The sequence below is a fragment of the Lissotriton helveticus genome, chromosome 3_1 (assembly GCF_964261635.1).
Source record: "Lissotriton helveticus chromosome 3_1, aLisHel1.1, whole genome shotgun sequence".
Lineage (NCBI taxonomy): Eukaryota > Metazoa > Chordata > Amphibia > Caudata > Salamandridae > Lissotriton > Lissotriton helveticus.
The window spans coordinates 1052517379-1052531443 of record NC_136061.1 but is presented as its reverse complement, the minus strand read 5'-3'; the positions used below and the strand labels follow the sequence as shown (position 1 = coordinate 1052531443).

Sequence of the window (14065 nt, the reverse complement as noted above, 5' to 3'; positions counted from 1 at the left end):
TTTACTTCTGCTTACTGATCAAGAATCCCCTGTACCCCATTTGCTCAATATTGTGACATTTGTTGGCCAATTTCAGGTTGCAAAATTAACTGGGACAAAAGTGAGTCTCAACTGTATTACCATCGACACAGTACTGACTGGGTTGCTGTGCAAATGGTCTTACACTGTCATCAATACTTAGGTGTTCTGATGGGTGTTGACCTGCAAGTGCAACACAGGAGAACACAAAGACTCTGTTGACTAAAACAGAGATCAGCTTCAAGGAGTGGTCAGCCTTGCAGCTCTCAATGTGGGGTCGTATCCAAACAGTAAAGACAGTAAATGCTCTTCCTTTTAGTTTTTTATGGGATGACCCCTACCACTATCCTGGTACATCTACTTTGCCAGCTTGGCACAATCGTCAAAAACTAAGGGCCTCATTATGATGGCAGTCGGACGAGCATACGGCTGCCATCGCTGCAGGCAGATGACTGTCCGACAAAGAGACAGCGGTCCCATCTGCCCTATCACTATACAACCTCCATCCATGTGGTCGTAAATGCCTTTTTCTACTATGGCTTCTTCTGCGGTCTGTAAAAGGGCAGCAGTAGAAAAAAATCACTTTTTAAACATCCACCCACCATGTGAAGTCACCATGTCCCTGGCACACTGTGCATGAATGTTTTGAGGGACACAACATGTGCACCCCTGGCCACTTAGCAGTGACCCACAAGGGACGGCAGCCCTGCTTGGGGCCCCTAAATTTCCTTTCCAGCTGCCTTTTCATGGTGTTGTGACTGCCATGAAAAGGCAGTTGAAAAGGGACATCGTAATCTCTATGGTGGTGCCACCTCCATTGTAGGGATTAGTGTCCTACCGCCACCCTGATGGGCTCCTTGAGCCTGCCAGAGGGGGCGGCCTTCCCCCCCCCCACTGCGCTCCAACTGCCGGTATTGTAATCAGACTGCTCCCCTAGAAGTCAGTGGGACCACCAGCGACTGCCTGTCGGTGGCAGTCCCACCAACATCACAATGAGGGCCTAAGTGTGGGGAAGCTGATAACTAAGGCTCAAACTCAGTAAGCTATATGTTGATACAAAGGTGGGAGGCTACCGCCTCCCAGACATGTCTCTTTATTGTAAGGTGCACTATTTGGCACAACTGGCCAATTTCTGTTCCAAAGACCTGACAGGGTGCGCATAGAACAACAACTTCTCTAAGGGACGAATATCTGTGATGCCCCATATGCCATTCCAACTGCAGGTGCAGGGAAGGAGAATCCTGTCCTGACTGAATCGATCCGTACTGTTTCCTCAAGACTCACACCTATCTGCATGAGAAGGCAACCCTCTGGGGCAACAAAGCTGTTCGCATTAATGGGCAATCAATAAGGTGGACGTCTTGGGTGACAGAGGTATTCAAACCATATTTCAGCTCTGGTATGCAGATGGCTTTAAACTTTTTACTGACTTTCAGACAGATTTCCGCTTGGTTATGAACCAACTTTGGAAATACCTACAGCTTAAACATTGTCAACAAAGTGCCAAAATACACCTAAATGGCCCTTCATCTGAATCAGTCATCCATGATTTCCTGTCAACCCTGAGCACCTTCACCCGAGTTATCTCTGGATAGTTAAGCAAGAAATGGCAATCTTGCCTGAGCAAATAATTCTCATTGGAAACACATTACAAGAGTCCCTGGGAAGCCAGTCTTAGTTTCTTCAAACTGCTGCAATTTTGGCACCTGTCCCCACATTGACTCAAGGCGGTCAATTTGGCTCCTACAGAAGAAAATTGCCTTTGTGATAATTAGACGGGTGCCATTCTCCATTTGATATACTCATGCCCTTCTCTCCAGACATTTAGACATTCTGCCAGTGGATTCTAGGTACAATGAACACCTGCAATGGCATCACTCTGTGACTCTCCCCAGCACTGATTTTCCTACACAATATGCTGAAAGTGGGGGACCTAGACAAACACACAAAGAAATGGATAGATGCAGTACTTGCTACAATGTTCCTTTGCCACTGGAAACAAGCAATACACCCTTCTTACACAGACTGAATGCAAGACATGGCAGCGGCTGTCTCCCACAAACAGATTATTTACCGCCTGTTGGATCATACCCGTGTGTTTTAAAGCATTTGGTCTCCCTTCCACTCGAGGGTGTACACTCACTCTTCCTCTCCCCTTTTGATATTTTCTTCTTTGATTTTTTTTCTCTATACCATGTCCTTAATTTCTGCCTCTTATTTCCCTTTCTTCTCTCTTTCCTTGTGATTCTCCTAGTCAGCTATCCGCAGAATTGGCTGCATCTAAAAGCATGATTTGACTAGTTTATTCATAATATCTTGTTGTCCTTGTTGATTCTTTTTATGGAGGTTATACTGTGATTCGTTATGGACTAGTCATTGTACTTCTGGTATCGCTTTTCTGTTATTTGCGGCGATGATTGCTACTCTAAACATCTCTATTCGGATTGTAGATTTTATCTGACGATATTTATAAAATCTAATAAACAAATATTATAGAAGATAACAAACATCATGTAAACAATATTTCTAACTTTTGCACAATAGTCAAGCATAAATATACTGCCCAATAATGGCAATAGGCAGTACCTTCAAGAATTGCTGTTCCACTTTTTACATAGCTCTTCGGTCAACTGAAGGAAAGCACCAAAACAACAATACTATGTTGAGCTACACCATTGTATCCAATGAATTAATGTCATCATATTATGAAATCTTGACATCAACCAAAAAAACACAAAATTCGGCCAAATCAAAAATTATACCGAATTTGAACTGCCTATGTTAAACACAATTCACAAACTGTGCCACAGTGTTTTGCTTTTCATTTTTATGCAAGCCATGTGGCAAAACGTCCAGACTATGTCACCAACAGCAAGGTCCAACAAGAGATTTAAAACTAGCTTCCTTTACTGACCCCAAACTCCGTGTTTGATCACTAAGAACAACTGAGACAATGCTGCTTCAATAATCAGCTTTAAGAAGGTCTATCTCCCTTACTAGATTATTTTGAGGATACCTATGAAGATAAAGCCACTAGGTCAGGGAAAAGCATCCACCAAACTGTCAATGATGTGGTGGAACTTCAACCAGAGTAGCTTAGATGGGAAGGAAAACACTAATAATGTATTTAAAAGATTACACAATTCATTTCAAGCCACCATATGGAAAACGTATCCAAGTCTGAACCAGATTCTTGTAGATTCTGCAAAAGCAGCAAAGTGTAATCTCTTATAGGTGTTCTTCAACAGATTATTTCCAAAATCATAATGAAAATCAGCAACATCTTCAAAATAAAGTGCAGCAAATGGTAAAAATCTCCGTTGTTGACTGTCTCTGCAAATGGTTGCTTACCCCTGCTCAAACTAAAATAATCAATAAATATAATTTAAACTAACCCCCACAAACCCATCTAAAAACAACGAGGAAAAATCATCTCAACGGTGGAAGTTGTCATCAACAGTGATCAATTAATATCACTAGACTCATTATTTGCATTATTGTGTTAAGTGCAACATTCTTTCCCTTGTCATATAATAATGTAGAAGCTATTTTGCAATCGCATACCTTTTAACTTCCTTATTTTCCCCTCCAAAAGCAGCTACGGTTCTGATGGCTGAAAGAACTTCATCAGCAACAGCTCCAGCTTTTGCATATGCCTCTAATTCTTTACCTGTGAGCTTTGCAACAGCCTAAGGAGAACAAGAATCCCAAAACAATTACTTATCATTTTGATCACTCAGTCAGCATTATATTGGCACTTATTCCATTATGGTTCACAAGGCATTCTAATCAAGTCAATACGTTATTTCTCTTTATCATCAAAACATGAATGTATTAGACAGACATTGATCTAGTTAGTAATTATGGTTCACAAGGCATTCTAATCAAGTCAATACGTTATTTCTCTTTATCATCAAAACATGAATGTATTAGACAGACATTGATCTAGTTAGTAATTATGGAGTTCAGGAAAACTCTTTTCAGCCCTTTAAATAAAGCTCTTCATCCTCATTAACTATCACTTTTTTATTTCAAATATTTCGCAGTTCGTCACTTTTCAACACATTGCAGGTTAAAAAGCAATTGTAATAACCATGATCTAAAACGTATATATTTCTTATTTATTGTCACGGTTCATCCTAGGCTTAGTCTTTATTTTATTTACATTCTGGTGGTTAGAAGCATATACATGAAATAATAATATTCAATGTCCTGAAAGGTATTTTCTTTAGTTCTAACCAGATTTTCACGCGGATCAAACCTTAATCGGACACAGATATGATATAAAAAAATTAAGTTTCAAATCTCAATATGTTAAAAAAAAAGAATTTGTAGAATTTTAGAATTCATGAAAGACTCGGCAGACATTAACCTCAATCTCCTGCCAATACAAAGCTCTCATTCTCAATAATCAAGAGCTGCATACTAAAATAAGTTACAACCATGAAGTTTGGGACTTCTCTCAGAACTACCTTTATTCTTCTATTAAATTCTAACCTCCGTTTTAGTCCCCATTTGATTCTATTTTCACCCTTTTTTCAGTTTATTAGTGATGCCATAAAGGACCCTCTTGCTAATTTAAAGCTGAAGATGTTGAGTGAATAGTGTAACACATTTCTCCCTTTCTATAGCTTTCCTTAAATCATATGGATACTCTGAAGACATCTTAAGTTATAGGGAGTGTTGCTTATAATTGGGAAATATAAATTATCTATCATAAAATAGTTAACATTTATTGAGACATGAATGCACAAAGGAATGCATTGAAAGGTCTATGAACATTTCTCTGCCATGTTCAAGACTTTCGTTTTTGACTCATTATGCCAATTCAGGCAGAGATAAACCATATTCAAATCAGCTTCTGCTCTAATAGGAGGTCGGGTTCCCTCTAAATAGCAACAGAATCAATCTCAGGCTACTTAGGCCTTGTCAGGGAGTTATAGCTTGAGTGGTATTTGGACAAAATATCGAGTTTTTAGTATCGTGAGTAAGAACCATGGGAAGAAGAATATTGTTCTACAAAAATATCATGATACAGAAATCTAGTGAGGCCTCACTCATCTGTGAGGCCTTGCGACGTGCTGGCCTCTGGACCATCTTTATTGATAGCTGGAAACGTGACTTTCTTCCTTGCCGTCTGAAGAATTTCAAAATTCAGAGAGAAGCGCTTTCGGCTCTGTATTCTTCAAAAACCTGTGAAGTTGTTCTGAGCCCCACTTTGGGTATGGACGGCTCGGTAAGCACAACATTGAGCATGTCGCCTTTAGCCACTTCAATGAGTGCATCGATACCATGACTCTCGTTAATAAGTTCGGAAGTCAATTATTTCTTCTTTTCCAAAAGTCAATTTGCACTTTCTGTTTGCAGCATTATTTTGTGATTTTCAATTATCAATGACTGCTCTTCGAAAACCTCATTGTCACCTCCTTCAGTGTTAACACTCCATAAAACGTATATCTTGTGTGGCAGCTTAGTACCTTTATGTATAGCCTGACTGCCAGTTCTCGGTCAATAAGGTGTACATTCTCTGCAATGCTTTCGTTATTTTCAACTGCTTAACAGCGGCAGGCGCTGTGCTTTAACTCTACATGCATTAAGTGTTGATTCTGTACTTCTGTACTTCGACGATGGCACATGTGGCAAGCATAAGCAGTTTGCTTGGACCACAGCAAACTTGCTGGGAGAGTACTGTTGATCTTCAGGTAACTTAAACCCTATCTTGTCACTAGTGGTAGCATCTTCCCCAGCCTGGGTACATGCCAATGACTAAGCCACATACGGAACTTAGTGTTACATGTCTTTATTTGTCTGCGTGTAACTGCGAATCCAACATTCTAAATCAGCCTTCAGTGCATTTCACTCTAACACTTACATCACAGGTCTACAGAGTTCATCAGGAGCCAAAAGGGTTCCGTTATTGCTAGCTTCAAAACTATGGAATGAGGGTGAGGCTCCAATCATTCAATCTATTGTCTCTTTGCGTTAGGGTCTCACCAACTTAGGCCTGGGGTTGAAGATTTCTTATATCAGGTAAATGCTATTCACCCATTTAAAACACTAAAGTGTCTATCAATGTCTCAATTCCAAGCAATGTGATTATGTTCTTGTCATATCTTTGTCCTGCAGCAACCTATAGCGTTATGCCCAGGATTATCTCTGTAGTTGCCCTCTATGTCTCTTTGATCATCCTTTTTCACTACACTTCTAGCTCTCCATCTACATTGCTGACTACATGTTTACCCCCTTCCTCCTAGCAGCAGTTTTGTGATTATCTACGCACAGCAAATTAATTTAATTTCCCTGGGTAGCACTTTCTATATTCCCCTCTCTTTGCTTACTAGTGTGGAATCGATAACATCAATAGTCCATTCAGAGAACTGCATTTGGAGAACAGGTGTATGTATGTTTTATGCTGTTCTTTCTCAGCTTCCTCCCCACCTCCAGCATTCTGCAGTCTTTGAAATGCAGGCTGAATGGCCTCCATGACCCTCTTAGGCACTCTCCCGGTAACTCCAATGCATGGCCCTAGGTTACGATGTATAATGTTGTCTTTCATTCCTCCAGCGCTCAATGATTAACAACAACATTCTAGAGTGAGTAAGGAGCTTCATTTGAGAGTGTCCACTCACGTGAGAGCAAGGCCCTGTCACTCCAAAAACAAACTGTATAATATAGAACTAGTCAAAATACTGAGGTCTGTCAATACATTAATAACTATCCTCAGGAACCTTAGCACTGGACATAGAGTCCTACTGCTGAAGGACCGAACCTAACAGCTTGCAATTCAGTAAACTTAAGAAAATAAAACTATGCAGACTTAGCTGAACTTACATGAAAGCAGTGGCAGAATATCAGACATGGTTATCACTTGACCGCTTGTCAAGCACTCTGAAGTAACCAAAAGAGGCATCTAGCTCTTTATAATGCTTCAATAAATAAGTAAAACTGTAGTGCTAAATAAGTTATTCACACTATATCTCACTTCCAAGTGATTTTACGGTTTCATTGAAACAGGGCCAGTCGTGATGCAACTTCACTTTTAAAATGGATGTCTGGTTTGTATAAGATCCCCCTGTTGGCATCTGTTGCTCCACACGTTGTCTCATTTGTCTCTCCAGTCTAGTTCATTTTTGACTCACAAGTACAAATCCCTGCATGAGCTACTCAGCCTTTTACCCTTTGTGGCAAATACAGTGACTACACTTAAATTGGGTAACAAAAACACCTGCTTATCAATCAATATATCAGGGTTCTTATATAGCCTGCTTACTCGCCCACAAGGGTCTCAAGGCACTGAGATGGGGAGTGGGGGGTCTGTAGCTTATCCTAAGATATAGCTTGTTTGGTTGTTGGTTCAGGCGTCATGGTGTGTCCTGCAGTGCCTGGGCATAGATACAGCCCTGTTAATCTCAGTTGTCTAGTGTTATATCTCTTGCACCCAATGAACAATAGATTGATGCTGGTGAGAAAGCGTACAGTTCCACTGGCATATGTGGGCCTGGCTGATGGTTATTTGCTTTCTGGAACATGTTTTTCACTCTTTGCAATTTAAAAAAAATCTACTAGACTAAAAATGCAAAGAATCAAAATGAGGACTGAATAAGCTAACCATGCCATACTCACAGGGCTATTGGTGATAACTTGTTGCCCTGAATAGCTCCACCAAAGCACAAGGCCAGGAACAATTCACTGGGACACCTACACAGACACCCCTGACAGACTAAGGAAATTACCCTAGAGGGCTCACAGACACCCGGATCCCTGTACCATGTCCCAAAAAATTAAATGTTAGAAGCACTGGATGTTTTTCAGTTCACATGATAATGTGGTCTATAAAGTAACTAAGACAGTTATCTCCTAATATATTATAGTTAAGCATTATTATACACAGGGGTGGGCACACCTAAGTAGTTATTGTCCGGTTGGAGTCATAGTGCCTGAGGTGAAGCGAAGGCCGATACTCCATCCTAAACAATAATTATCTGGGAGCGCCCTCAACTTGGATAATATTTCTGTCGTACATAACACCCTTAAAACTAGTTGAGAACTTCACAAAATTATTTTTTAGAAGATGCGTGCCTCTTTAAGTGGAAGTTTACAAAAGCACATCTGTTGGATTTGCTTAGGTGATAAAACTTTACCATGTAGATCGCATTGAAATGCATTGTAGTGAAAGCCTACATTTGAGGGCACTGAAAGGAGCATATAAAAAGGGTGACAGAAGATTTTAGCTACAACATAGATGATTTGTTGGTGTTATCATACTCATTTAAGGAATTGTGGTGATTTCTAATGTGATTTTAGCCTGTGAAAAATACTGATTCTCTGCTAGAATTTTACGTCCATGTTTAAGAGAAGAACGTCCTTCTCATGATTTTTTTAAGCACATTATGGAACGTGCCCCAGACGCTAAAATGAGTGATCATTTTCTATAAACTCTCAAACCTCTTTCTCATCCACAAGAGATAAATCTGTGATCTGCTGTGTAAAATATTTGGTTCCCACATCAGCAGCAGTCTTTTAGTTGATTCTTCGGTGCTCTGCTGTTGCTTTGCCAAAGGGTTCTAATGAAAATCTAGAACACTAACACTCTAGGTGCCAGATGTAGGTAGGCTTTTACCGGTTGGTAACGGCCGAATTCGTCCGTTACCGACCGGTAAAAGTCTTTTGAGAAGTAGGAGGAATTTTACCAATTCGGTAATTACCGAATCATCATTTACCGATTCGGTAATTACCGAATCATCATTTACCGATTCGGAATTTACAGAATCGGTAAATGATATGTAGGAAGCACTATAAACAGTGCTTCAGGGCTTTATGGATTCGTTATTTACCACCAACTATTAGTTGGTGGTAAACAACGAATTCCTATGTAAATGCATAAATGTGCATTTACACCTGTGCCATGTGACAGACATACATGCCCTTAGGGCATGTATGTATGCCACATGTGCACACCTGCACTAATCAGGGGGGGCAGCAGGGTGTCAAAATGACACCCTGCCACCCTTGACTATTTGACCAATTTTACCGAATCGGTATTTACCGATTCGGTAATTGACATTCATTCCTATGGGCCTCAAGGCCCTTTCCCCGCTTTTAACTACACTGCAGTGGAAATTGTAAAATTCAACCCTTGAAACACCCACACTTTCCCTGTTTTTGCTTATGATGGAGTGGGAATTGTAAATCATACCCCTTCAAAGTCAAAAACACTCCCTACTGATGATTAGATTGCAATGGGAATAGTAAATCTAACCCCTCCAAAGTCCTACACTTTCCCTATTTTTGCTTAGAATGGAGTGAGAGTAGTGACATGAATTTCATTTTTGTTGGTTTTGTATAATATGTATTGTTTTACTTAAGTTTGATTTCTCTTTTGCTGTATGTTTGTTTGTTTATTTTGTATTGGTCACTTTTTACTTCATATATATCATATATTATTAAATTGTTCAAATATGTTTTATATTTTTTAAGTTGTAAATATATATATATATATATATATATCTTCACCACTCCACTCCCACGAGCTGACAGCTTGCGATTCTCTTTCCAGAAAAAAACGTGGAGCACAGACCCAGGTTAGTGCCAAGAGTTCTTGTTTATTCTGCTGTTACTTTCTGTCGGCCATTACGCGTTTCGGTACCTGAAGTACCTTGATCACATGACACGGAAGGTTGTCACCTGACTCCATATATGCCAACAATTCTCACTTTTTTCTCTTTTTGTGATACAATTAAAGTGACAGTGCTCTAATTCAAGTGCAAAAAAGCTACATTTCTGACACTTTCATTTCTATATCGGTATAATACCTAATTGTAATTAATCTTTTTTACAATTTTAAACACATAATTTAACCTATTCAAATTGTGCAATAATACATTCTGTGCAAATTATGCAATACAGTACTTCATTTTTGTGCAAAATACTTTGTTTATACGTGCAAAGGTCGCAGTTGTTATCTCGGTTTGAATACCTTTTTGTGCAAATCTCGCTTTTATGTGCAAAATGGGCAATTTGACATAGTTATACTACAAACTCAAACCTTTATATATCAGTAAAAGCCTCTATTAAGATCATCATTGCCATCTGTACATATAAAATATTACATCATGCACCACATATATACATGTACTTAGCATTGTTTTATTTAATACCGCTGAGCCTGTAACCAGGCGAGGTCGCCCCCACACACCCCTGCTACTGCCTCCATCAGCCCTCTGGTGCCCTTGCTGCCTTAGTCTTAATTATTTTACTTGTTTTTTCTCGTTTTATTCTCGTTTTTTTTCTCTCTACATTTTGCCTCCTCCTTCTTCTCTTCTCTTGTCATCTGCCATCTGGTGCCCTTGGTGCCCTCTGCTGCCTTCATTCTGCTGCCTTAGTTTTGTTTTTTACTCGTTTTTCACTTGCATTTGTCCCACAGGGCGACCCAGCCGCCGCTGAGCCGCCCTCTGCCCTCCTTTCCCGCCGCTGCCCCCCCTGCGGCCCCGCCCCCCTCCTGCCCATTCGCCGCCCCGCTCCCGCCACCCAGCTGCTCCTCCCTCCCGGCTCCTTCTTATGTCGCTCCCACGAACGTGAAGCGTTGACGCGCAGCGGGCGCGCCGATTGTGCGCCGTCTGCGCCCGTCCGCGCCTGGACCGCGCCCAGCGCCAGGACCCCTGGCCCCCGCCGATGCAAGACGACCCGACGGACCTACGATGCCGCCAGCCTCAACGCACTCAACGCCGGACGGAACCCCGCCTGCTACCGAGCCACCCCGAAACGCACCCACGGACCCTTCACCTGCAAAAGCTGCAAGTTCACCTGCCTCCGAACCTGCACCGCGCCCGCCAAGCCAAACACCAGCAGCAGCCACCTGAAGTGCATCCTGCTCAACACCCGCTCCGTCCACAGACACGCCGTGGAACTCAGGGACCTCCTCGACGCAACATCACCCGACATCGCCTTCCTCACGGAAACCTGGATGAACGTCTCCTCAGCCCCCGACACCGCAATCGCCATCCCGGACGGGTACAAGATCATCAGGAGGGACCGCATCAACCAGACCGGAGGAGGCATCGCCATCGTCCACAAGAACACCATCCGCATCACGACCGACTCCGACGACACCTTCGCCACCGCGGAACACCTCCACTTCCAGATACACACCGACCCTAAGACCACCCTCAGAGGCACCCTCATCTACAGACCCCCGGGACCACGCACACAATTCAGCGAAGACATCGCCGACTTCATCAGCCCGCACGCCCTCCCCTCCGCCGACTACATCCTCCTAGGAGACCTCAACTTCCACCTGGAGAACAACAAGGACCGCAACACAGCCGCCCTGCTGGAAAACCTCGCCAACCTCGGACTCAAGCAACTGGTGAACACCCCCACCCACTACGCCGGCCACACGCTTGATCCTGTCTTCTCTTCCAGCAAGTACATCACCTTCAGCCACGCCACCGGACTCCACTGGACCGACTACAGCTGCGTCCACTTCAGCTTCAAAAGAACCACGACCCACCACCACCCGCAACAGGTACCTCACAGGAGCTGGAGCAAGATCACCGCCGACCAGCTCACCACCTCCCTCAGCCAGAGCCCACCCGCCAGCACAACGGACCCCAACGAAGCAGCCCGCAACTTCACACAGTGGCTGACCGCCTGCGCCGACGACCTCGCACCACTGAAGAACCCTCCCAGCAGACCGAGAAGCAAGAAGGCCTCCTGGTTCACCGACGAACTCAAGGACTCCAAGAAGAACTGCCGCACCCTCGAGAAAGCCTGGCTCCTCGACCAGACCACAGACAACATGACCGCCCTCAAACAAGCCACCCGAAAGCACCACCAGCTCATCCGCACCACCAAGAAGAAATCACTAAAGGATGGACTGGACAACAATGCCCACGACAGCAAGGAACTCTTCAGCATCGTCAAGGAGTTCTCCAACCCCAGCACTGGCAACAACGACATCACTCCTTCACAAGATCTCTGCGACTCCCTCGCCTCGTTCTTCCACCGCAATATCACCAACATTCACAACAGTTTCGGCGCTCCACCCACGCACCCAACCGTCAAACCAACGCCCCCCACCACCACCCTCCGGGCCTGGACCACAGTGACCACCGAAGACACAGCCCGCACGATGAACACCATCCACTCCGGATCACCCACCGACCCGTGCCCCCACCACGTCTTCAACAAGGCCGACTCCACCATCGCACCCCAACTCTGGAACATCATTAACTCCTCCCTCAACACCGCCACCTTCCCGGAGAGCTGGAAGCATGCCGAGCTCAGCGCCCTACTGAAGAAACCAACAGCGGACCCCACCGACCTCAAGAACTTCTGCCCCATCTCGCTCCTCCCTTTTCCTGCTAAAGTCATCGAGAAGATCGTCAACAGACAGCTGGCCTCCTTCCTCGAGACGAACAGATCCCTCGCAGTCCGGTTTCAGAGCCAACCACAGCACCGAAACCGCCCTCATCGCAGCCACTGACGACATCCGAGCCCTGCTCGACAACGGGGAAACAGCGGCACTCATCCTCCTGGACCTCTCTGCAGCGTTCGACACTGTCTGCCACCGCACCCTGGTTCAACGCCTCAGCAACATCGGCATTCAGGAGAAGGCACTGGAGTGGATCGTCTCATTCCTCGCCGGAAGAACACAGAAAGTTCGCCTCCCCCTGTTTCGATCCGAGGCCACTGAAGTCATCTGCGGCGTACCACAAGGATCATCACTCAGCCCCACCCTCTTCAACGTCTACATGAGACCTCTTGCAGCCATTGCACGCCAACACAACCTCAACATCATCTCCTACGCCGATGACACCCAGCTGATCCTCTCCCTCACCAGGGACCCCGACACCGCCAGAACCAGCCTACACGAAGGGATGAAAGACGTCGCCGAATGGATGAAGACCAGCCGCCTGAAACTGAACTCAGACAAGACGGAAGTCCTCATCCTGGGACCATCACCCTCCGCCTGGGACGACTCCTGGTGGCCCCCCACCCTGGGCACCGCTCCCAAACCAAAAGACCACGCACGCAACCTGGGCTTCATCCTGGACTCCTCCCTCTCGATGACCAGACAAGTCAACGCCGTCTCATCATCTTGCTTCCATACCCTACGCATGCTCCGCAAGATCTTCCGATGGATCCCGACCGAAACCAGGAAGACGGTCACCCAGGCACTCGTCACCAGCCGACTGGACTACGGAAACACCCTCTACGCCGGAACCACAGCCAAGCTACAGAGAAGACTCCAACGCATCCAGAACGCCTCCGCCCGACTCATCCTGGACATCCCCCGACGCTGCCACATCTCCGGCCACCTGAGGGACCTGCACTGGCTCCCCGTCAACAAGAGGATCACGTTCAGGCTCCTCACTCACGCACACAAGTCTCTCCACGACCTGGGCCCCAAGTACCTCAACGACCGCCTGACCTTCTACACACCCACCCGCCAGCTACGATCGACCAGCCACGCCCTCGCCGCCGTTCCACGCATCTGAAGAGCCACCGCCAGAGGAAGATCCTTCTCCTACCTGGCGGCAAAAACATGGAACTCCCTCCCCATCCACCTTTGACTGACCCAGGACCATCTCGCCTTCAGAAGACAACTCAAGACCTGGCTGTTCGAACAGTAGCGGACCCCTTCCCCCAAGCGCCTTGAGACCCCCCCGGGTGAGTAGCGCGCTATACAAGTGTTATGATTGATTGATTGATTGATTTTCCAATGATAGTGTTTATATTTGTATAGGTTTGGTTTTAGATATAGTGATTATCTTTTGTTAGCATAAAAGAGTGTCTGGGGTTAAAACGTATAGAATTCCCTGTCAATGTAGCTTTTTATGTCTCTACACTCAGAAGCCTCTGGTGAGAGTATAATCGTGATCGTGAACTGTTACAAAAGTGAAGTTACGTGAAAATTTGTGCTAGAGTCTACTTAGTGAAAATGAAAAACTAAAACATTGATTACATCAATTTTCGTTTCTATTCTTTATAATATTTTTAGGTGAAATTACTGTTCTTCTATTTCGTGAGGCATTTCGATTTGTGG

The 14065-nt window shown here is 44.5% G+C and overlaps 1 protein-coding gene across 1 annotated transcript in view; it reads right to left on the bottom strand.

The window, feature by feature from the left end:
- ABCB11 (ATP binding cassette subfamily B member 11) overlaps nt 1–14065 on the bottom strand; it is a 574638-nt gene that overhangs the window by 180995 nt on the left and 379578 nt on the right. The window contains exon 10 of the mRNA XM_078681619.1: nt 3583–3707. Coding sequence (XP_078537745.1) covers nt 3583–3707 — 125 coding nt within the window. The remainder of the gene's footprint in view (nt 1–3582; nt 3708–14065) is intronic.